The 23,762-nt window shown below is 39.4% G+C and overlaps 1 protein-coding gene across 6 annotated transcripts in view; it reads right to left on the bottom strand.

Annotated features, from left to right (window-relative positions):
• STARD13 (StAR related lipid transfer domain containing 13) overlaps window positions 1-23,762 on the bottom strand; it is a 308,854-nt gene that overhangs the window by 244,488 nt on the left and 40,604 nt on the right. For 5 of the 6 annotated variants that reach the window (XM_074567755.1, XM_074567772.1, XM_074567747.1 and 2 more), the window contains one exon: window positions 15,186-16,098. In XM_074567755.1, coding sequence (XP_074423856.1) covers window positions 15,186-15,941 — 756 coding nt within the window. In that variant the 5' untranslated portion in view covers window positions 15,942-16,098. Of the gene's footprint in view, window positions 1-15,185; window positions 16,099-20,119; window positions 20,336-23,762 lie in introns of all 6 variants that reach the window. The other variant, XM_074567737.1, reaches the window with a different exon arrangement.

Raw genomic sequence — 23,762 nt, 5'->3', positions numbered from 1 at the left:
GCCAGAGTCATGGTGAATCTGGGGATGTTCTGGAGAAAGGGAAATAGAGGAGACATGGGCAAGTGTGGAGAAAATAGCGGGAGGTGGAAACTGGAGATAATGCAAGACTGCTGGGAGAGGACTGGAGTGTGGTGAAAAAACAGCGAGAGGTGGGGAATGGACTGGGGAGCAGGAGGTGCTGAAAGGGCTGAGCCAAGAGGCCAGAGGAAAGCAGGATGCATTTGTTCTGCAGAATGTCGGTGTGGTAATCTTATATCTGAAAACCACTTTTGGAACAATTCTTTTCTGAGATAATCATTGTGGGGTGATTAGGTGAATTCTGTAGAAACAGTAGGACAATAAATTTTCACTTCCTACTCTGAGACACTTGATATTATAAATGACATTTTTTTCTGTTGTGAAGGGCAGCTAGTCCCTGATCAAGAAAATGAAGAAAAATACATTGTGAGGGAGGTGATAGGTTGTTCCTATTCGATGATTTTACAGGATTTGTGTCACTCATCCTGTATTTTTTCACAAGGAGGAAAGGGGTTTCTCAGGAGGTGTCCCTGGCCAGGGCAGGGGGGTTGGAACTAGATGGTCTTTAAGGTCCCTTCCAACCCAAACCATTCTGTGATTCCGTGCGGTTCTGTGATTCTGTTTGTGTGTCAGCCCTGCCAAGCTGTCCTTGCAGAGAGCCTTGATGAATTAGAAGCCCATCCCCAGTGGTCACGGATCAAGACGGGGATGCAGTTAGTTCCTTTCTGAATGTCAGCCAGGGGGTAGAGTAGTGGGTTAAAAACAGTCACAATAAAGAAAGTAATTATGTTACGTGGCAAAATTGCAGCAGATAAGTACATCATTGAAAATCTTTTCTGGAACTAAAATCAGGAGCAAGGAAATAAACTAAGGATATCTGTAACTAAAGATACAGCATAACACAAACAGTAATTTATAATTTATTATTATTTTTTTAAGTTTTGAATTGGCCAAAGTTAAAGGGAGATGGGAGTAAGTTTGAGTATGCTGTTGAAATCAGAAATACCATTATACTGGGTGACTAGATAAAACTCGCTCCAGGTATTGTTTATAGTACATGTACATTGTTCAGTTCCAATGTTTTGTATCCCCTGTTTTGAGAGGGCTTATGAGTTGCAGCATTTCAATTATAAGCAGCTTGTCAAAATGACATAAGGACACTGATCATAACAACAAATAAATCTCCTTGTGTAAATTTTTGGAAGGGAGAGAGATGAGTGAAGAGGCACATTTTTCTTTTTATTGTCTACGTCTCTTAAATGCCTGCACTTAATCAGATGGGATCTCCCTCTGGAGCTCTTCAAAGACACCAATGTCTTTTCCTCTAACTGTATAAGGAATTTATGTGCTTCATTTGACAGATTACTTTCTCTATAATGTGGAAACTGGATACGTTCCCTAACAACCCAGATCCAGATAATATTCTGCCGATGTCTTAACTCCATGTTAAGGCAAGACCTGGTGTGCACCATCTCCACCCCCACTCCCTCTTGTCTTCCTCCTACATCCCGAGTTTGTCTGGGAAGAAAATTAAACTATGAGAGCAGCAAGCCTACTCCACCAGGCCTGGTAGATGATCAGGAACCATAGATATTTAAATATCTACACTTTAGATGAAAATTAATTGCCTAAATTATAGAGATCAGATTTCACTCCTCCCTCCCTGATAAAACCAGGAAAAGCTTTCAAGCTGGGCAAGCATATAGTCTTATACATGAAGTTTTGAACAGGCCACAAGCTCCAACAATGTCACTTCTTGCAAGTCATTTCTCTGTCTGTTGTGTCTTTTTCACCTCCCTTTCTTTGGTAAACAGAGATGTATGTTCTTGCGACCTGCCTATGCAGAAAGCCACAATATCAGCTGTGCTACTATAATACTCTGCTGTAGTTTCTGCTCTTTCTTTTTCCTCTAAACAGTAAGAATGTTTATGGCAAACGCAGAAAATAAGAAGCTGAAGGAATTAGGTAGAGTTTAAATGCTGAATTTAAGATCATCGCCTCGTGCACAAGAACGGTCATCTGTCTGTGCATGCATATGTTCCTCAATCCCTTATTAATTTATGAAGTATGTATTTTGTCTTATACTTTTAATTGTTAATTCTAGTTATCTGCATAAAGCTTTCAGAATTTTAAGTGCATTTCTTCTTTCAGAGATCAGAAACAGACATAAATACCACGTGAGTGATCAAAACAACTTTGAGAAACTTAACTATTCATGGTATTTGTAACTACTAATGGTATTTGTAAACAGCTGAAGCCCCGTCTTGCTAGAATAAAACTTAATAAAAGCTAACGGTGAAGTACATGGCAATGTCGTATTATTACTGCACGATGCTGACTTGCGTATTTTGCTCCCCTTGGACATCTTACTTTATGAAGACTCTTTCATGCTGTTTTAATCATCAACTGAGAAGCAGAATAGTGATTACAGATTTTAGCGTGTCCTTTTTGTCTTGGGAAAAAGACAACTCTGTGAAAAACCATAAAACATTCTGTTAAACAAATTAGTTTGATCTCAATTTTGAAGGAAAGGTTCCTTTATAGAGTAGCCTTGGGCATCATTCTTGGAGGAAAAGAATAACTTCTGTATCCCCACGGCATGTAAACATATTGCTTATACCATATAGATGTTTTTGCATAACAGAAAAGTTGGAGATTTTGGCCTAGAGCTCAAAATTCTGTCTTATTTTAAGAGTATGGTGGCCACTAAACAACAACAACTACCACGACCAGAACTTTAAGGTTCAGACAAATTCCCTATGCCCTTGCTTCAGACATCTGCTGGAATGAGAGGGGCTCAGAGAGAGGAGTGATCTGTGGCACCTACTTTTATAAACGTACAGGAGTTTTGCAAAATCTTCAAGACCTAAATGCGCTACAGTTGTTCTGAGCCAGGTGAGGCTGTAAGCATGAGCCTGTCCCAGGGTTTGCACTATGAAGCTGAGGTTTAGCCTAAACGTTACTGACTTCCAGTTCTAACACACATTATATTTTGAGCACTTTAGTGTGATGTGCACTTGCATGGCTCTTTGTGAAGTACCATAACTGAAAGCATTCGAAAATTCTGTTTATCTATGTTAAGGTATTTGGTAAGCTTTATTTATATTTACAAAAGTAATGGTTATTAAAAAGAACAGGGAAACATTATTGTTTGGAATTACTCAGAGAATTTTAAGAAAAAAAACCTGCTGTGGGATGATTATCAGCAGTGATATTTTCTGCTCACAAATATTTCAGTTCCATGTGATATGAAATATTTTAGCAAAACCCCATCAACCACAATAATCCAAATAAAAAGATCTGTTGACATAACTCCAGCAAATTGCTGGAAACAATCAATTCCTAAACTAATTCAAGGCGGCTAGGATTTCAGTTGGTTCCTCCAATTATGTACCTCAAACAAGGTTTAAAAAGTGTATTTTGAAATGCAAGAGACTTAACAAAAGCAACAATAAGCAAAATCTTCCTAGCAAAATGCAGTATAATGTAGAATTGCAAGATTTGCAGGTTTAAGAGGCATATCGGGATACCTCCGTGTGGAGAAGGCTTTATGTGCTGCATTAGCACTCGTGCTATATCCGCATGTTCCAGGATAAAAGTTGGAAGGGTCATAGTTTGTATTTTAATAGTTTGTCTTAATGTAACGGAACTTAAAAAAGTGACAGGCTCTCCACTTGCTACTCAACCCTACTCACCTCTGTATAGTTCCGTTGTGGTACCACCTTTTTTAAAAAAACAAAACAAAACAAAATAAAAAAACGATGACAAGGGAAGTGGGCTAGAGCACACTTAGAGTGAGAACGTGCATAAGCTGATCAATAAGCAGTTTAGCCCTGCTGGAAAAAAAAATGGATAGACAATGTAGAAACCAGCCTAGTTGCAACCCATCCAATATATGTTTAAAATTTAAAATGCCAAAGCGATAGCAATTTCCTTTGGAATCTAAGTTAGTTATTTTATTTTTTTTTAAAATTTAATTTAGATTTGTCAATTCATCAAACTTGAATTGCTCGTCAAAGACAGGTTAATTTTGACAACCGTCCTCTGGGGAAAATACCTTTACCTGCCAGTTAAGCTATACAAGCTCCTTAGTAGCCCACCTAGCAAGCTGCTGGAGGCTCCTGACACATCACGCCCAGGCTGAGGAATCATTTACTGTCATGGAGAATTTTGAATCTTTGGGGAGTTTTTCCCTGAAGTGGAGTAACCCCAAATTTAAAAGTAATTACTTTCTTTGCAAAACTGAATGTTTTTATTTGCCATGCTATACCTAGAAGGATTTTGGGGGTATATACTGCCAATTTTAAATTGGATGCATAAACTACATTTTCCTTCTTTGTTTTGTCCGATTTTCAACCTCATGCTTGCTGCTCTTACACATTCATTTTAATTTGCATTGGAATTAAATGCTGAGTGTGCTGAGCTGCTTGTGTGACCACTCATAGCATTTGCAACCGTTTGATCACAATTTCCGAATAAGAAAAGAACACCCATCCAGCTTAGGTATCTGCAGTGCATTTAATGCAACGGAAACTCGTTTTCTTAAGAACTTTATACAAAGCTGGAAACATTGCAAACGAGAGAAGGTGATCTGAGAGAAAACCTGTAAATGTATTCATTCCAGCTCACAGCAATTCTTCCTATTTTAGAGTTTGCTGTTATTATTGTTTGTATTCGTGGTAAATTCTTTTATTTAAAGAAGTTTTATATGAGAACATTGCAGTGGCAATTTTAGAGTTTTCTATCTGTCATTCACATGCAAAATGCAGGCTTTGTCATGTCTGAAAAGTTTGGTTTCAAAAGCCTTTTCTGAGCCTGTATAAAGCACTTTGGCCTTTATTTCAGAAAGAACTGAATTCGTCCCTGCTTGCTTGGAATACTGGGGGTTTCCCACTGAAGGCTTTTAAACCTGTTTCTGTCTTTTAACCTGTTTCTGTCTTTTAGCATTCCTTTTTTATTTATTTACCGTAGTGGCATTATGTATCCCCCAAGGTAAAACTGTTAAGCCCTTACAAGGCTTGGACAACCCAAGGCAGCACGTGATCTATACTATAGAAAACACATAATGGAGTGCTGTCTTGAGAGCCCTATTGCATAAGAGATACACAATAGTATTGCAGCTTTTACGTAAAAAACCCCAGGGTCTGTGGAATACTTTTGTCTTCCAGGGGTAATCTTTTTTTAGTTTCATCAGCTTTCATCTCCCAAACATAATCTTTTTTCATATATCTATATCTAAAGTTATTTGTAATATCTAAGTAAACTCTGATAACACAGCAGATAAAAGTACAGCTTCAGGTGAACTCTCGGAGTCTAGATCCTTAGTTGCACAAATACTTGGTACTCTGCTTTCTCTCAAAATAGGCACTGATTTTGGTCAGGCCTGTTGTTTTGGTCAGGCCAGTGGCCAGCAGGTCGAGGGAGGTGATTCTGCTCCTCTACTCTGCTCTCTGGTGAGACCCCACCTGGAGTACTGTGTCCAGCTCTGGAGTGCCCAACATAAGAAGGACATGGACCTGTTGGAACGGGTCCAGAGGAGGGTCATGAAGATGATCCGAGGACTGGAGCACCTCTCCTGTGAAGACAGGCTGAGAGAGTTGGGGTTGTTCAGCCTGGAGAAGAGAATGCTCCAGGGAGACCTTATAGCAGCCTTCCAGTACCTAAAGGGGGCCTGCAGGAGAGACAGGGACGGACTCTTTATCAGGGAGAGTAATGATAGGATGACAGGTAAGGATTTTAAACTGAAAGAGGGGAGATTTAGATGAGATATTAGGAAGAAATTCTTTTCTGTGAGGGTGGTGAGGCAGTGGAACAGGTTGCCCAGAGAAGCTGTGGATGCCCCATCCCTGGAAGTGTTCAAGGCCAGGCTGGATGGGGCTTTGAGCAGCCTGGTCTAGTGGGAGGTGTCCCTGCCCATGGCAGGGGGTTGGAACTAGATGATCTTTAAGGTCCCTTCCAACCCAAACCATTCTGTGATTCATAAAAAGCAGCTTATTGCTGACTGCTAACTGTATATTGCTATTTTCGCCAGTCTGTGTATTCTTTCTTCTAGTTATTGGCTTTGCCTACTTTTTTCTTTTGGTCTGGATGTATGATGTATGTATTATAGAATGAAATACATACAACTTGTGGTGTTATATTCTGTTGTTTCTTGGCAGGTTTAGCAGCTTTTTTGATGTTGTGATGTAAGTAAATCAGTCCCCAGACTAATTGCAAAGGCTTTTACCACAGTGCAGATTCATCACCACATAGCTACTGAAATTTCACCTTTACGCTGTTTGAATAGGAACAATAAACGCTAACTGCAAAACTTAAAGTAGATTATATACCGTATCACTGACTACTTCATCACAAAGATTAGATTAAGGACAGGCAACGTTTCTCTGAATATACAGTACAAATAAGCTGTTAAGTCTTTGACACTAAATCATTACCTATTTTAGACCCAATTTTTGAAATGTTTGATTAAAAGTCTAAATTCCAGAGAGTTTCATAATCCATAGAAAGCATGGATATAGAAAGCTGAGTAATACAATGCAGAAGTCTGCTGAGATTTTACTGAAGTCAATTTCTGGAAGAAAAATTTTTCAAATACAGGAGCTGGCCTCAATATCCTGTCTGTTTTATTTCTGGAGAACTCCAAACTAATTCAGAGGAAGTTTCACTTAATTACACTGCAAAGGTATTAGTTCTGAAAAAAATCAAAACTGGGCAAGACTTTTAGTTTGGACAAAATCTTGGATAGGTAAAAGCAGTCTGTTTCCATTTTTATTACAATTTAAAATGCTCAATAGTTGGAGTGATAAGAAAAGTCTTGAGGGTGATGACATTCTCTCCTGCAGAAAATAACCACACAAGAATGCCATCAAATGAAATCTCGGATCCATCATCCTAAAATTTCTTGGAAGTTCGCTACATTTTAAAAAAGGTTTTAAGTTTCTCTGAATTTGTTTCAAACATTGACCTCAGTATTTGCACAGATTGCTGGTTATACGATAGCTGGTGATGTGGCGGTACCAAAATGATCATAGATCCCTGAGTCTGTGGTCCCATGGTACTACCAAGAAATATGTCCATTACAATATCAAGCTACCATTATTTCATGAAATTTCACACAAAGACAGACAGAGGGATCTTAGGTATATCACTACAATCTGATTTTATTAACTAGGCATATGTTACCTAGGAAGAACTTTCAAAAGCACCAAAATGCCATACAGGAAATGCCACAGACTTTCAGTGGGACTTTCCGTGTGTGAGGAAATTTGTAACTCATTTTTCTTACTCCCACTCAAGAACTTTGCCATATCATGAAATATTCTTTGCAGGGTTACTAATTCAGTAACACTCTTACTTTTTCAGCTCTATTGCTGGGTTGAAAAACATACCAAATCCCCACCTATCAGCCAAAGAAGCTTGAAAATGCAACCCAACCCAGTCCCCTCATCTTTTGCACAAGTTTCCAGTCCCGCGAGTTGTTCTGCTTACTGCCCATCCCACACTTTATCCAGAATCTCCATCTGCACCTTGAAGGAATATCTTAATTTCAATGGTAAACAGATTAACAGATTTCTACATGTTTCTTCTGGTTCTCCCCACCTAAGACCTAGGCAGTAATTCTCTCAGGTGCCTGTTCCCATGCTCTGACAGAGGAATGTAGTTCATCAGAGCCTTGACTTAGGCAGGACTTATTTTCTGTTGACTTTTGCTCTACTTCGGTAGAGATATGTGAAACACTTGAATGGTCTCACATTGCACAGGTTTTGGCTATTTTCAAATATTTGTAAAGGAGAATCCTGATTTACCACTTCTATTTTATGGGCATCTATTTTATAAGCTCAAAGGTACTTTGTAAATTTTCTGAAGGTGAGTTGTCTTTTTGACATCTGATTTTCTTTATTATTTTGCCCTGGAATTTTAATTTTCTCATAATCTCACTATATAGGTAATAGATACCATATCCTGTACATCTTTGGAGAGTGGTGGTATTCTGCAGCACAGATTATTTCAAACTGCATGAATGGTCAACTGCAAAAAAGCCCTCTGCGGTTTTCGAGCTCTATTCCACCCATCACATGGAGGTTTGTTTACCAGCTTTGCTTTTGAACCTCATATTACAACTTTTCTTCAGGAGAGTTTTGGCTGAGCACAAGTGGGGTTTGCTGAAAATAGTTTATAGGATATTTTTTACAGAAACAAAGTACATGTGTTTTCTCCTATCTCAGCCTGTTAACCATTGATGCCTGCTGAAGACAATCTTGTGATCTGAAAGACAGGCATCTGCTGATGTCAAGAAAGTGCATCTTTTGGGGGGGCATACGCATTTTGTCTTTTTAGTTTTCTAGTAACAAACAATGAATCATGGAAGCAGCATGGAAGTAAACCAATGAGATAAAAGTCAGTCATTTTGATGACATCTACGTGTTTTCCTGCGTGATTCCAATATACCAATTGTCTTTGATATGATCTTTCAGCATATCCTTAAATTGCTATTCCTGACTGTACTGTTATTTTCCAAAGTTCTTATATTTTTGTAATAGAAGTAGCCATACAGCTAATTTCCACTTTAGTAAGATGCACATTTGAAGTTACCGCTTCCCCCAGTCACAATAAGTAGGACACAAGAAATGTCATATCCTAATGGAAAATCATTACATTATTAAGAATAGTGGGATTAAAGAAAAATGTACTCTGTACAAAGTGCTGTGTTCATCATTAGTCCCTCAAATTTGTGAAATAAATAAAAGACTCTGTTTTAAATTAATAATCCCTTAGATAGCATTTATCTGATTTTATTATTAAGAGCTGATTGTGGTTATTTATTGACTGATAATAATGCACCGTTACTAAAGTAATCCACAGTTCTCCAACTCCTTTACAAGGCAGGTAGAAAACAAGCACAAATGCTAGAAACTTTCCAAAGTTCAACTCACCGTGCCTCCACCTATCAGTTTGAGAGAATGTGTAATTGAAATACAGAAAGTGCAAATCTCAGACACACAAAGGAAATACGAATTTACAAAGCTCAGTGCATCACTCCTGTCTTAGACAAGCCCTTTCCCATTTTCCTCCCCTTAACATCCTACTCTGTTCTCCCTGGTAATTATTTCAGCACTTGGTTCTCCTACCTGGGTAGACATCCCATGGCTGCAGAAGAGGAACAAAAAGGAGATAATAATAACCGTATTATTTCTCATGAAGAAGTCATCACAAGTTCGCAACCATTCTCCTCCTCTAGTTTTGGAGTTTCAATTCGATAGGGTAAAGAGAAGAACAAACTTCCAAAGTATGGGAGGAATGGGAGAAGGAATTTGTGCTTCACTCCAATATGTTCTTTACTAGGTTTTGCTCTTGTACAACTGAATTAAAGAAGAAAGTATTGCAAGGCAATTTTCAGATAGCTTAAATTCCTCCTAAGTTCCAGTGCCTCATTAATGAAAACAGCAAAGTACCTCTCGGAAGAAAGTGCTTCACAGTGGCTAAGCAAGGCACTGAGCAGGAATACCAGAGGAACAAGGACTTAGCGGAATTTAAGCCATCCAAATATAAGGGTAAGAAGCTTACTTTGGCAGGCCCAGGTACTGATCATAGTTGTAGGCTTGACTGCTACTCTGTTTTGATCATTTAAATTGAATGAACTCGATCTAATTTGAATAAAGCAAATTCACTGTCAAAGACTTAAAACTTTCTGATTTGTTCCTCATTGGATATGATTACTTGATTACAATATTTACAAGCCACACAGAAGAATACATATCTTTTAAGGAATCATAACTAACTTCAAAGACTATGGCTTTGAGTACATTTTTGTGGATTTATCACCTCCTACGTGTCCTTGTCTATTTATCTGGTCTTGCTCCTTTGGTGAACTTCTGGTGTTTGTGAAAAGAAGAAGGAAAACAGAGGCCAGAAGCAGACAAAATGTAGGACAGATGCTATGGAAACTTCCATATCATGTCTCAGCAAATTATTCCAGCCTGAATCTGAACTCTCATGGTCTAAGCTCATACAGTGATTATCAAACTTGTCACTCAGTAAGGATGGTATAATAAGGATAAAAAATACCTAATTGTAGTACAAGGATAGAACAAGGAAATTAATGAAAATAAGTGAATAATCAAGGAAAGAGAGTCTCGAAAGCCAGATCATCCATCTTCCTGCCAGTAAAGGACTGTTTTCTGTAACCATTTCCAGAGTTCAGCTGTCTTAGCTTTAAATGCTAAAAAAAAGCCTTCTACCCAAACCATTCTATGATTCTATGAAATGTCAAAAGCAACGGAGCTTTCAGGAATCTCCTTTAGAATGCTACAGTTTTACTTAAAACAAAGATATACTCACGGTGAAAGGTGTTGGCACAACTACCCCACTGCCCCCACCCAGTGCTGTACAGAGACTGGTTCTCCTGACACTGTACTGCCCTCTCCCGTGACTGTGCACCCTCCTCTAAAAGTCTTCCAGTTTATGGACTGATAAAGATATCCTGACAAAGGTATTCATTGTGTATGCTAACTTAATTAGCTAAATTATCTGTTTGGGTCATCTTGTCTCCGTTACTCCTAGGGAGTGGTATCTCTTTGACCCAGCTGAACAAGGCGACATTCAATGCAAATATTAGACCATCAGGGTCTGGCTTTAAACCAACAAGTGGGTTTGGTTTAGATCTTCCTAAGTCATAGAATCATAGAATGTGTTGGGCTGGAAGGGACCTTTAAAGGTCATCTAGTCCAACCCCCTGCAGTAAGCAGGGACATCTTCAACTAGATCAGGTTGCTCAGAGCCTCATCAAGCCTGGCCTTGAATGTCTCCAGGGATGGGGCCTCCACCACCTCTCTGGGCAACCTGTGCCAGTGTCTCACCACCCTCATTGTAAAGAACTTCTTCCTAATGTCTAATCTAAACATATCTAAGTGTGTTGAAAGAGGCATGATGTAAATCTGTATGCAACTTGGGTCCCTGAAAGGTCTCTCAGGTTCCTGTGTAAGAGGTGGCAGATTTGATGCTCCGGGCCTGAGATGCTGCTCACCAGCTTACACAACAGAGATGGCAGAGTGCAGAGGGAAATGGCATGACAGAGACTCCCTTAATGGATTCCTCCTGAATTAGGAAGGACTCTTGTTTCTTTAAGAATTTTTCTAGGATTCTCCTGGAAGATACACCTATATGCCACTCTTGCCAACAGTTAATTCTTCAACCTTTCCAGATGTATTTGAGAAAGAAGTGACTGTGTTCCATCAAGCAGCAGCCCTCGGAAGAGGAGTCATTTGGAGAACCCTGAATGTCCAGTGGGGAGAGATGCCCCGTACCGTGGTCCTGGTGCAGACACGGGGAGGCTGCTGGAGCGCCAAGCATGTCCTGATGGTTGGCTCTAAGTGGTTCCTTTCCAGCATGTGGCCTTCCTGGCTTGCCCCCTTCTCTCTCTGGTACAACAGAGGAAGCTGTGACAATTCACTTAGATGCCTTAAATAATGTCAAGAGTGACAGAAACCTTTTTGTCTGTTATAATAGCTAAGGTGGGCTCCCCAAAGAGATGATCTGAAACTGTCCCAGAGAGGATTTCCAGCTTGTGGCCGTGTTGGTAAGACTATGCTTGCCTCCCTGCAGCAGCCAACAACATTAGCAGGACTTCTGTACAACCTCTGAGGTGAGGGAAGAGCCACGGCAATTCACTTTGTCAAGGGTATGATTTCATAATACTCCTTTTTGCCTAATATCTGTCAAATATCTTCAATTTGACTGTTTATCTGTCAAATATCTTCTTGACTGAAATGCTACTCCTGGAATTAACACAGATTGTTTTGAGACTATGAAAGGATAAGATAAGATTACTGATGTGAAGTTGCGTAGTAGTTCCTGCTTAAATATGGTTATCAGCTGGGTCCTGCTCAGTACAGTTTGAAGAAATGGTAATCTAGAAAAATGTTGTGTTTCAGAAGCTATTCTCAATAATTTATTGCCACTGCATACTGAGCTGGCTGCGTGCCCGAAGAAAGAATGCAGTTTAATATGAAGACTTGAAGTAAAACAAGCAAGGAAGAACAGCTCAAGATACCGCTTCAGAGTTGCCAGGAAAGCCTCTGGACAGAACAAAACCAACAATCATAAATAATATTAGAAGGACATGAGTGACGTAAAAAAAATCCCATTCAAGACAGAAGGGGAGTTTTGCCAGAAAGGTGGCCAGAGAAGACAAATCTATAATGAGGGTACAGAAACTCACTGGTGTGCTTAAGGAAGTGCTGGCTTAGCGATGATGTTAACTAGATCACTGTCCCAAAATGAGAAATAACATGAACAGTATTTCAGACATGTATATAGACCTGTTTCTAAATCTTCAAAATTTTGCCTCCCCAGTTGAAATAAATGCTATTCTCAATTTAAGAACTCTATTTGGGCATTTAGTGTATCACTGATTACAGATTCCTGACAAGGAAAAAAAACATTGCCAAATTTAGATTTGATGAGAAAGCACAGGAAACATAGATGGGACTCATCTAATGGTGGAAACTCAGGGACCATTCTGAATTCATAAACTGAACAGAAGTACCTTTTATCTTGTACCACGCAGAACAGGCAGATGCTGTATGCCTTTGGAAAAAAAGAAAGGGCTTTTTTTTTTTTTAATGGGCACCATTGTACGACTTGTTTTCGGCAGAGTTTTTTTCTGCTTGTAGCAGAGTTGGCAGCATACACAAGTTGTGTTTTTTCCACCTTCCCTCTACTTGTTTACTGTTCAGTGTACTTGGAGATTTGTCACTGCTTATAAATTAGAATGAAACAAGAAGTTCAACAATTATCACTTCAACGCTTCTAACAACTGTTTAAGAGGAGATTCGGACACTGGCTTTGCTCCCCAGCCTGGCGGAGGTGACAGCCTTTCCTCCTTTCTCTACATAAAATAGGAGGTTTGCAGTCAGTAACTACATTTACTTAGGAATGCCCCTGCAGGGTAGATCTTAATCACTATTTCACTGTGAACTCTCTAGCTAGGATTTAGCCAGGATCTCTGTCAGAGTGCTGTGTGTGATAGCCTGTGTCTGTATGGCAGAGGGGATTTGTTTGTTTTACTATTTTTAAGTCTAAGGCTTAGCAGTAATGGTTGCTTTTGACAGCATTTTTACGACGTGCTGTCTTTATTTAGTTAATTTCTTTCCACTAGAAAGACATTTTTCTACAGCCCCATTTCTAAATAATAGACATAAGCAACTTGGCAATGACATACATTTGCTTCAACCAGAGTCGTGGGGGGAGTTTTTAGTCTGAACGGTAGTGCATGACTGCTGCTAAAATTTGAGAGACAAGATAACCCTTTTCTTTTAATTCTTGGAGGCTTTCCTGGAATGATACATACTTATTTACATAGAAAAAAAATCAAAACCAGGACTGCATCATTGCATCTGTGCGGTTTTTGAAATGTTTTGACACATTCGCCAAGATTTACTAGGTAATTTCACATGCTTGTCTGGCAATTTATAATCCATTATTTTGCACTACAAGTTGCATCCTTGAGTTTATTTTACAGCGTAGACATAAAGTAAACTAAATGACAACAGCCCCTGGCATCTCCCTTTTATCTATGGGAATGACCTTCAGTAAAAAGAATCCAAGGGATGTTGCGCATGCATTTTGATATATATTTATATTAATGGGAATGTTTCTGAGTAAATGAGGAAGCAAGACTTGGCTTAGGGTAGAGTAACAATGCAATTACTTAATAAACCACGTGTCACAAGAATCTCTCAGGGTCAGTATTGCATCAAAAGGTGCATTGTTTCAGAACCATCTTTGGGCCTTGGTTTTCTAGTATTAGCTGCTGAGAAAAAATTGTAAAAATTTGGCTCATTTCTCTGTGAGCTGATGGGTTTCCACAGTAAAATTGGGATATGTATGAAATACAGCACAAAACTCCCACTCGGTTAAGGGCAGAATTAGTCCCCCCAAACTGGACATAGATTAGTATTAAAGGAGAAAAGTAATTAAGTGTTGTATACCATATTTTTGATGTTAATATGGACATTAGTAGTCCAAATTCTGCTTCCTTTTATTTAATCAGAAATCAAGGAAGCAACTCTGTGGTATAAGCACTAGAAGTAAAAGGAGAACTGTAGATAGAGAAAAATAAAACAAACTGGGCTCCACTCTGATCTTCAAGGCATCGAGCAGATTTACATGGAAAATAACTTTTAAAAGCTGGAGGAGGAGAAGAGAGAGGAAGGAAAGTTATGCCTGACCTGCAGTTTAAGATTAATTTGTGCTGCAAGTTCAGGAACGTCGGAATTTTAAGGGTTTGTTTTGCCCACTATTTGGAGTCACTTCATATTTTTGTACTAGAGCTGAACTTCTCCAATGATAAACATGTTTAGCTCCAGGCATTTGGTTTGTCACCAGCTGGGAGCAAGGGGAAAGCCTTGCTTATTTTTCCAACTCGTGAGAAGTCACTTGGAAAGCTGCTGTTCTTCCAGTTCCATAAACTACAGCTAATTTACTCAACCATTTTTTTCTGGAAAGGTTATAGTTGGATGAATCTTATTACAGAGTGTTTTTCATTTTGTCCTAATCTTCTTATGTTTTCATTTTGGACATTGGTCTATAGAGCATCATAATGTGTACCAGTACAGATACAAAAGAAATCTATTTAATTTATTTTCTTATACACCAGATTGTAACCTGACGTCTACATTATTTTAATGAAATAAGAATACAGAAAACACTGTTATTTATCAGAAGCTGTGCTGTGAGTTAGGTGGTGCAGTGCTACAGTGCCACTACCCTAAAAAAGGCCATTTTTCAGCACAAAGAAATATACTCTGCTCTCAGAGTAAACCTGAGCTCTATCCCTTACTAACAGTCCGTAGACGCAGGGAATATACGCTGTATGTGGCATGATATATGATCTTGCAGGAGCAGGGGAAGCTGAGCCAATGTTTCCATTTTAAAAAGCAAGGGAAAACAGAAAACCAAAGTTTGAAGTTCAGGCCAATCTGAAGTAATAGATTTGTCTAATGTAAAAACCTAGTATACTTTTACTGTAGGTTTATATTCTTAATTGTGTAATTCACATTAATTATCACTGTATAACAAGTTGTGCAACTCCTCCTCCTCCTGTCACCAACCTTGAATGACACCACTTATTTAATACACACTTGGAACAAAAGAGTAGCTTGTATTACCTCCAGCTCCGTGTGTTTTTTTTCCTTGTCATGGTCCTTCAATTCCTTTTCAGAATGATCATTGAAGTCTTCTAAATGACAGACATGTTGATATTTAGTGAGTTCACGTTTAGCTTGCTTTCTTTGAGAAACATTCCTTCTATGAAGGCCATTGAAAAACGCCTCGTACAGTGGCAGTTCTGTAAACACATCATCGTCATCTCTACCATCTGCTTCTTCCTCTTCAGATGAAAAATCTTCTGCTTCTCCTGCCTCACAAATATGGAGTTTAGTATTAGCTTCATGTGATAAAAATTCAAAATCAGAAAATGTGATAGCACTTGGTTTGTGTTTTATGACTCTGATCTCATGAGTCCTTTCTGGTTTCTTGTCTGAATTTTGTCCTGAAAGGACTGGCCATTCAGTGTGCAAGGGAAGGTTTAAAGGATCTTTCTTTGGCCTGTGCCTTGCAGAACAGAGTAATTCTTCGCAAAGGTGCTTTGTCTCAGGCTGCTCGGTGGCACTGGTGCACCCTGCAGCCGTGCCAGGTTCCAAGGATGTCTCATTGTGGTCTAATAAGGATGACGCAGCCAGCAAATTCAACTCAGGTTCCAGTAAAACATTCTGAAATTCAGATGGACTTGCCTGTTTTTCTGTCTTTCTTTGGTATTCTTCATAGGTTGCTTCCTTTGGAGTCCCAAGGCACTTGGGAGATGTAAGATAAGGTGAGCCCTGTTCTTCTTCATAGATGTTAGTTTCCATTCCAGTGAGTTTCATCCATCAGAGATCAAAATGACTTCATTCTTGGTTTTCTTAAGAAACATAACTCTGCATATGTAGCCCGGAAATACCTTCTTATTTTTCCAAAACCATGATCACACAATCATTATTAATGCCTGGGCTCTCATACAAAACATCTGAATCCTCTATGCTCCTGCAAAAGAAAACAAAATTATTGTTGGTAACATGCTTGCATTGGAGTGCATCAGCAAAAGTAATCCTGAAACGTGAAATTCCCCTATCAAATTTACTTATAGATCTCAAAAAATATGTGATGTATGCAGATTAAATGAACTTAAAACATGAGAACCTTGACTTGTTTACCTTAGAGACTAGGAAAGAACTGGCAAATGCAGAAATGGTTTTTAGATATTGGCTTTATGTTGGTTATTGACACAATGGTTCAGAATCATTCAAAGCGATATTAGATATATGCTTGTTACTGAAACGTGCCTCTCTTCACTATATTTTTATTGTCCGTTATCTCACTGAAAACTTTTACAAGGTTCTGATAAAGCTACTAAAATGTCACAGGGAAGAGCAAGGAGCCAAAGTAATTGACAGAAAAGAAAGAAGATTTCAATATAGGTAGAATTTTCTGTGAATTGCCAGTGCAGTGCGGCACCTGTCCACTTCCAATAAATTTGCAAAGCAAAAAGAGGAGGCTAAAAATAACAGAGAGCTTCAGCGCTACATCAGAGTTGGCCGTGTCTGGTTTAAGTCAGCCTTAACTTCTGTGCTCACACTCAGGCTGTGCTCCTCCAACGCATGGGAAGAAGGCAGCAGCTGAAGAACGGATCCTGCATCGCTGAATAGCTTACATTCACCCATGTATGTCATTTACTTCTTGTGACAGATTGAATATTGATAGTATTTATTTTAATGATTGTTTCAGTACTCCATCTGTGAGAGAGCGAAGCAGAACAGAAGCTTTTCAAAATAAAAAGGGAAGCTTAAGCCTTTGATATATGTGGCAAAGCTGTCAGTGCTGAGGAAGACATGGCAGAAGGCAGCACTGTGATTGTCAAAGTGGGAAGCGAGCAAAATAAGATGCTGGCATGTAACGTGCCTCTCACCGCCCGTGCCATAAACTGAGCAATGCACACCAGCGAGGCATATTTTCGTGCTGGTTGGCGTATATTTCAGTGTTACAGACATACGTAGGGTAATAGAAAGAATACTGTTACGCACGCAGAAAATTTGGATTTACTGTATTACTTTTGCCATTTGAACTGCAGCTGTAAAAGGTGTGGGCATGCAGGTACAGACCGTTTAGGTAGCCTTCCTCTCAGCTATTGCTAGCTGTTTAAAAGTCAGACATTATTGTAAGCTGTCTAGCCTCCTGCTGGAGTCAGTGGAGAGAGAAAAGTACTTCCAGAAGGTAAATGCTCTCACTTATCTTGGATACCTGTTTTGACATGGGATGAGTCTCCCTCCTGGCATGACTGTCTTATCCAAAACTATGGAGGATGTCTAGACAAAAAGCTTACACCGGTCACCCAGCTTTTAGAGGGACAAATAAAGGCAAGAAGAATCTCAGTCCATATCTTTGTTACACAGTAATAAGAGATTACGTTGCCTACGTGGGAGTGAGAAACCTGCTTTTGAAGCCCTCATTTTCTCAGAGGCTTCGAGTTAGCCATCCACATAGAAGTGACTTCACTTCCAGAAGTGCTGCACACCCTTGGTTCTCCCTAACGTTATGTGAACTAATTGAGCACAAGGTCTTTGAAAAAGAAAACACATTCCTACATTGGTAGGGAATGATGTGAATGACTAACATTTCACGTAATATTTTGTACATTGTGGGCACAGTGAAAAAGCCTCCTGCCATTTCAGGTGAATATTATTATCTGTGTTTCACTGTGAGCCGTCACCTTTATTTTCCAGTCCCTGGCACCCTGTACCCAGCAAGAAGTCATGCTGCTAGCGCCCGCCCTCCCACCATGCAAAGCCAGGTATAAGCAAAAAATGTTTGCTTATTCTAGAAGACTCCCCAAAAGGCATCAAAAGATTTTTGGCCTGGCTGCCCATACCAGCCTGCTTCCATGGGTTGTGGGTTGTGTTCAGCAACCATCGCTGCGGGTGGCTGCCCTGTTCCTCACCTATTGGTAGTTGCTGCAGGAATAGCAATGCTCAGGTCTCCAGGTCTCCGTCACAGAGCCTGTCTCCCAGCCTCACCCCATCCTATTGTCAGTCTTCCTTCTCTGGCGGAAATTACCCATCCTTGGCATTTTCCCTGGACCTTCTTTATTGCTGGCAATGTTGCCAAGCAGGCTCCGCTGTGATGACATCTGCAGGAGTACACCTCTGTTTATAGGAAAACCTTTGCTGTATCATACCTAAAATACAGCAAAAAATGCTCCAGAATGAACTGCAGGAATTCTGCAGTAGGCAAGCATGGGATAAGTGAACTACATATTTTTTATTTCTAGTATTTTAGGATGATGCTATAGACTCCAAAACATGAATTATCGTCCCTGCAAAAATTTCTATTTTTCATTATCTCTGGATATTCCTAGCATCTAAAATCAATACCCAGCTTCTTTTAAAATTTTGCTAAGTTCTTTCTCTCAAATTAGTTTTGGTTTTTACAGGATGTGGTGTAAAGATGTAATTTTTACAGTTTAATTACAAAAGGCATGAAAGAGTTCTTCTGTTTATTAGATTTGCTTATTCCATTGGCCTCTTTTTTGTTTTTCCTGGGATGAGACTGGAACAGAGAAAGTATGCAAAAGCAGGCTGGTTTTGTGCAAGTAAGGCAAGAAATCTCTGAAGAGGAAGTGGTAACAAGAGTGAGTGTGAGTTTACTCTTATTCATCCTGTGTAACGTATCTCTTTACTCAATCTAGCAGTGACTGGAAAAAAAAACCCACCACACTCTTATACAAAATATCAAATTCCATATTTTATAAAGAGTTACACATAGACATTTATAGCTCCTAAAAATGGACCATTTTTGGCAGAGCTGTGGATTTGGAAATCCTGCCCATAGCAAAATGTGTAACTCCGAGAGGTCTGAGCATTCAGAGGTAAATCTACATGTCATAAAAGGCCTGTATCAGAGCCCTGCAAAATAATATAATTCTCACCACAATTCTGAATGTATGCACTCTGAAAAATAATCATCTTTCTGGGAAAGGTCTTCAAGGCTTTATAAAGAGGGAAATGACTTTCATATGGATATGTAATTTTAAACATATACTGTAGCATTAGCTCTACTGGTAAGTGCTAGTGTAGGGAAAGATGTCAAATAATAAAAGTTTCTTGGGTGTGTAGGTGTTTTTTCCAACTAAAAAGGGAAATGTAGGGCTACCACAGCTAACTGTCCAAGCAAAACTGACTCCAAAACAGCTTAAGGAAGAGCATAAAAAAAACAGCACAGGATTTTTTTAAGCTAAAATGTGAAATGCGTATCTGGGTGTAGCAACTTCAGCTTTTTACGTGCATGTGTTTAAAATTTACAACCCAAATTTTATTTGTTTAGGAAAGTTCCTTACAAATCAGCAATAAACTAATACAGGTTTGTGATGCAGCTAGTGAAATGCTATGTAAGGAAAATTCTCATGTGTCTGCCCAGGCAACCAAAATTTGTACTGAAACTGAAGTTTTGCATAAAGATCACTTTTTAGTGATCTTTCTAAGCACGTATTAGGTTTAATCATTAAATAGGAGGATTTTACAGAGTCTTTAATATTCATAGACTCATTTCTATGTTATTGAGTCAATACAGGGAGAATTGTTTTCTGGGGCAAATGATTATGCTTTATTTCATAGGGTTACTATAACAGCAAGTCACATAAACAAACTTTTCAAACATTGCTAAAATTAGTGCATTTCAGTACCCATTATGTATTTTTGGCATTACAGAGCATGTGAACGTGTGGAATTTTCTTACTTTAAATTCAGTTTAAACTTGAACTGACATAGTAAACCAGCAAACCAAGTCCTGATCTTGGCTAGAACAGTATACCACTCATCTAAAGTAACGCGTTTTTACCCCTCAGCATCTAATACATTTGTTTCCCTTTCACAATGACTTTGCTTAATATTTCCCATTGACTTAAACAATCTTCCCCTGAAAAATTAAGCAAACAAGCCGAGAGAATGTGAGACACAGAGACTAAGAGCAAATTAGGAGATTAGGATTTTTTTTTTCCTGATGATAATTTTACCTGTTTTGCAAGGTAACCCCATATTTTTCAATTCAGTTAATTCCCATAAGCGTAACAACAGGAACTCAGTTAGTAGCCAACAGATCCTCCAAGCGTTGGGGCAGAACAGAAAAAGAAGCGAGCAGATCCTTAACAAAAGGCATTTCAGCTTGCTTGCTGCACGAGAACTCTGTCAACAGAGGTATGTGTGAGAATCCCTGGGGCGAAAACAGCCTTCTGCAAGCACCGGCCAAATTATTCACAGCAAAAGACAGGGAAGAAGAAAAAAAAAAAAAAAAAAGGAGAGGGAAGGAAAAAAATAAAAAGAGAGAGTGAGAGCATGCTTCACAGGAACACCAGGCACTTCTAAAAATACAGCGTGACCTCATTCTTCACGTTATGCCAGACCTTAACATTGTGCTTTGCTTTATCACCTGGAGCACCTGGAGTCAGGTTCCCACTGCACACCCTCCAGTTTGGATGCTGTCAGGTTTTGAAAAGGTGGGCTGTGAAATGCCCTTTGATGTAGTATAAAGCCAGTATAAAGGAATACCAAAATTAGCTTTCCATGTCACTCGCAAATTCTAATCATTGTTTGCCTATGTTTCTTCAAGACCTACATTTGCTGCCAAAGCTTCTCACGTCTTCCCTTTCATATGTATTAATAGGATCACGGCTTGCAGACAGACTTCTGCATACACTGCAAAGGGTATAGTGTACGTTACTGGGCATGTGAGTTTCTAAGTGCGATTATAAATCAGTTATTTGCACATCTAGCCTGGAAAGGAAAAGGATTAATTGTCACTGGAAACACGGGGTGAGAAGACTCTGAGTTATAGTTTAATTTCGGAAGGGTTTTTCTATATTGCTTTTGATTAGAGCAAACAGCAAAAATGGAAAAGCTGCAATATCCTTCTACTCCTGTAATGGATCCTGCATGCTAGTAGTAATAGATCACATTTTTCACCTTGAGATATCCAGGCACAGATATTTGGCACAGATGCTGCCAAATCTACGTCCCTCCTGACTCATTTCAGTGAGGGAGGGAGGCGGCACTCAGATGCTGATTTCTCTTGCACCTCATGCACCTGATTGCCTTCACTGGAGTTAAACGGTATTTTAGTCAGCAAAGAATTTGGCATATTTATGAATGACTCACTCAGCAAATGAAGCCACATCTTGAGGCAGCCGTTTTACAGGAATTACTTTATATGACAGTTTAGTGAGGCTTGTCTCGACTTAAAAGTATTTATTATCCCAGGACAGCTGTACTACCAAGCCTGTCCTTTAGCTTCGCCGTGTCTGTCCCCACCTCCGCTGTGACAGAAGCTCATTTTACATTGCCAAGGAAAGTAAAATATCTTCTCAGATGCAATTAACTACAATGATAAAGAGACACTTTGCTAATTTAACTGCGCATACATTCACGTTTGTCTTAGGTGCAACTGTTGGTCACAGATGTGCTGTTTTCCAACAACCATCTTAACTAACGCAGCTATGTCAGCTATTTATTTACAGATGGACCTACCTGCAATATATAGGAAGGAAAGGCTCAGCTCCAGGAGGAACCATTGACACATTTCATGCTATTAGCTGAGCCTGAGCTTGAGTTTAATCCAGCCGAGGTTCTAACACCCTGCCAGTGTGATGACTCAGTTGCGCTTCAGTCTAAAACAGCATTCTCAACAGCACTGTCATTGTCACTTTACCACCATGTGGGAACAGTGGTTTAGTTGCAAATAAGGTGAGAAAATACCCTCTGTAATAGAACTGTGGCCATTTCTAAGAACTTAGCTCCATGGGCAGTGTTGAGTCCTTGTTAGTTTACATAAAGTGGGCCTTGACTTTGCAAATCCTTCTGCCCCGTGCAGCCCATGAGTAGCGTTGTTACCATCCTGGGAGAAATCAAACAGCAGGAATGTGTGAGCACCAGTAAAGCGAAGGACTAGACATGGTTCTTAAGACTTGGAAAAGTCTGATACCTCTTGCATACCTGATTACATCCTCTCAAAAGAAGGTATCGAAAAAGAGGCAGGTATGAATGGAGAACTGAAGGCGTATGTCTTTCAGCATGTCTCTGAGAACGTGATTGAAGTATCTTTAAAGAATAAGATCTGGCTTGCCTTCTGCCATAAGGCTTCTTTTAGCATTGCATTCAATGTATTGCTTTTGTATTCCCTGTTCTGCCTCATGTATTTTGTCTTGCATGTATGAAATGCAGCATCAAGCTCCTGATGAGATATTGGCCGGAGGCTGTTTGACTATATGCTTTTAGAAGGCAATTTGGAGTGATTTAAGATTACACTCTGGGCTACTTGAGAAATTAAACCTGATGTGAAGTTGCTGAAAATCAAAATACTCACAGGAAAGAAGGGGTGAAAGGGGTGTGTGTCTGCACGTGCATTTATCTAAAATCTGCGGTATTAAATGAAAACAAGAATTTTGTTATATATTGCGCTAGAATACTTTGGCTTTGTTTTTATATGAACGGTGCAATCAACATGAAACAGGAAGAGCAGCCAGTCACACACAGACACTGTTCATAAACACAGGCCCCCAAAAGAACCAACACCTAATAAATATTTTTAAAATAACACTGGATAAACCACATAGAAAAAAAAACAAAAAACCAAAGTCTGTCTCCATTTAGGTTGAGGATCTTGGCATTGCTAAGATCGCAGCTCTTCATCTAAGCAGCCAGTCCAAACCAAAGTCAGGAAACAGGCTTTCTGCAAGCAAAGACACACAGGTTTGAGCTGCCTTTCCCTCCAGTTTAAATACTACCACTGTTTCTTCAGCCTGGAAAGTGAATTCCATTACATATATCCGAGGGACGCTCAATGGACTGGTTGGAAATTAATCTTCATTTTGCACAAGAGGAAAGAGGCTGCAAGAAACAATTTTCTCCTATTGGAGGATATCTATAGTAAGATGGACGGCTTAAGGGTCATAGTCACATCTTTACCTTTTTTTTCAAGCTCATGAAGACCACTTCGGGTGGCTTCTAAAACTGCATTCATCCCTCTCAGAAATCTCTGCTGAACCTGTGACAGTCACCAGCAGCCAAAGACACTGGACAAAGGCAGTTGTTTTGGCGCTTCACAGGGGCAGAGACTGGTATAGATCTGTGTTTAACTGAATGGTTCTTAATTCCTTAAAAAGGAAAGAAATTAAGTTCTTTAAAGTTATTTCCTTCTTTGAAAAAAGAAAACATATCATTGCCTCGGGTGCCCTCATAAGAAGCTATCATTTCGTGTTAATTTCACTTATAATCATTATTATCCACTGTCTGCATATAAGGAATTGCATGCTTGTGTCTACTGTAACCACACACAGTAGAAGAGACGTAAACAGGAATCCAAGTTTCTTTATCACACAAAGCCATGTCCTAATCACATCTCATCTTCTATCAATAAAAATTCTTTTGTTTGATTTACTAATTGTCACAGAGAACAGAAGAGAGAGAGGCTTCAACGGGCATCGTGACTGAAGCTCAGCACTTGTTTTAGTAGGCTGAACTCTTCTTGCTAATTCTGTTTATAGAGCAGCTGCGTTTCATTAGAAATGTCCATCTTTTCCCCCCTGAACTGGGCTCTCTTAAACAGGGATAAACCAATGATCTTAACCAAACCACCACCCCCTCAAGACCTTGATTTTCCCAGAA

This window comes from Larus michahellis, chromosome 1 (genome assembly GCF_964199755.1).
Source record: "Larus michahellis chromosome 1, bLarMic1.1, whole genome shotgun sequence".
Taxonomy (NCBI): domain Eukaryota; kingdom Metazoa; phylum Chordata; class Aves; order Charadriiformes; family Laridae; genus Larus; species Larus michahellis.
The sequence above is the reverse complement of the archived record's forward strand: the minus strand, read 5'-3'. Positions and strand labels throughout refer to the sequence as shown.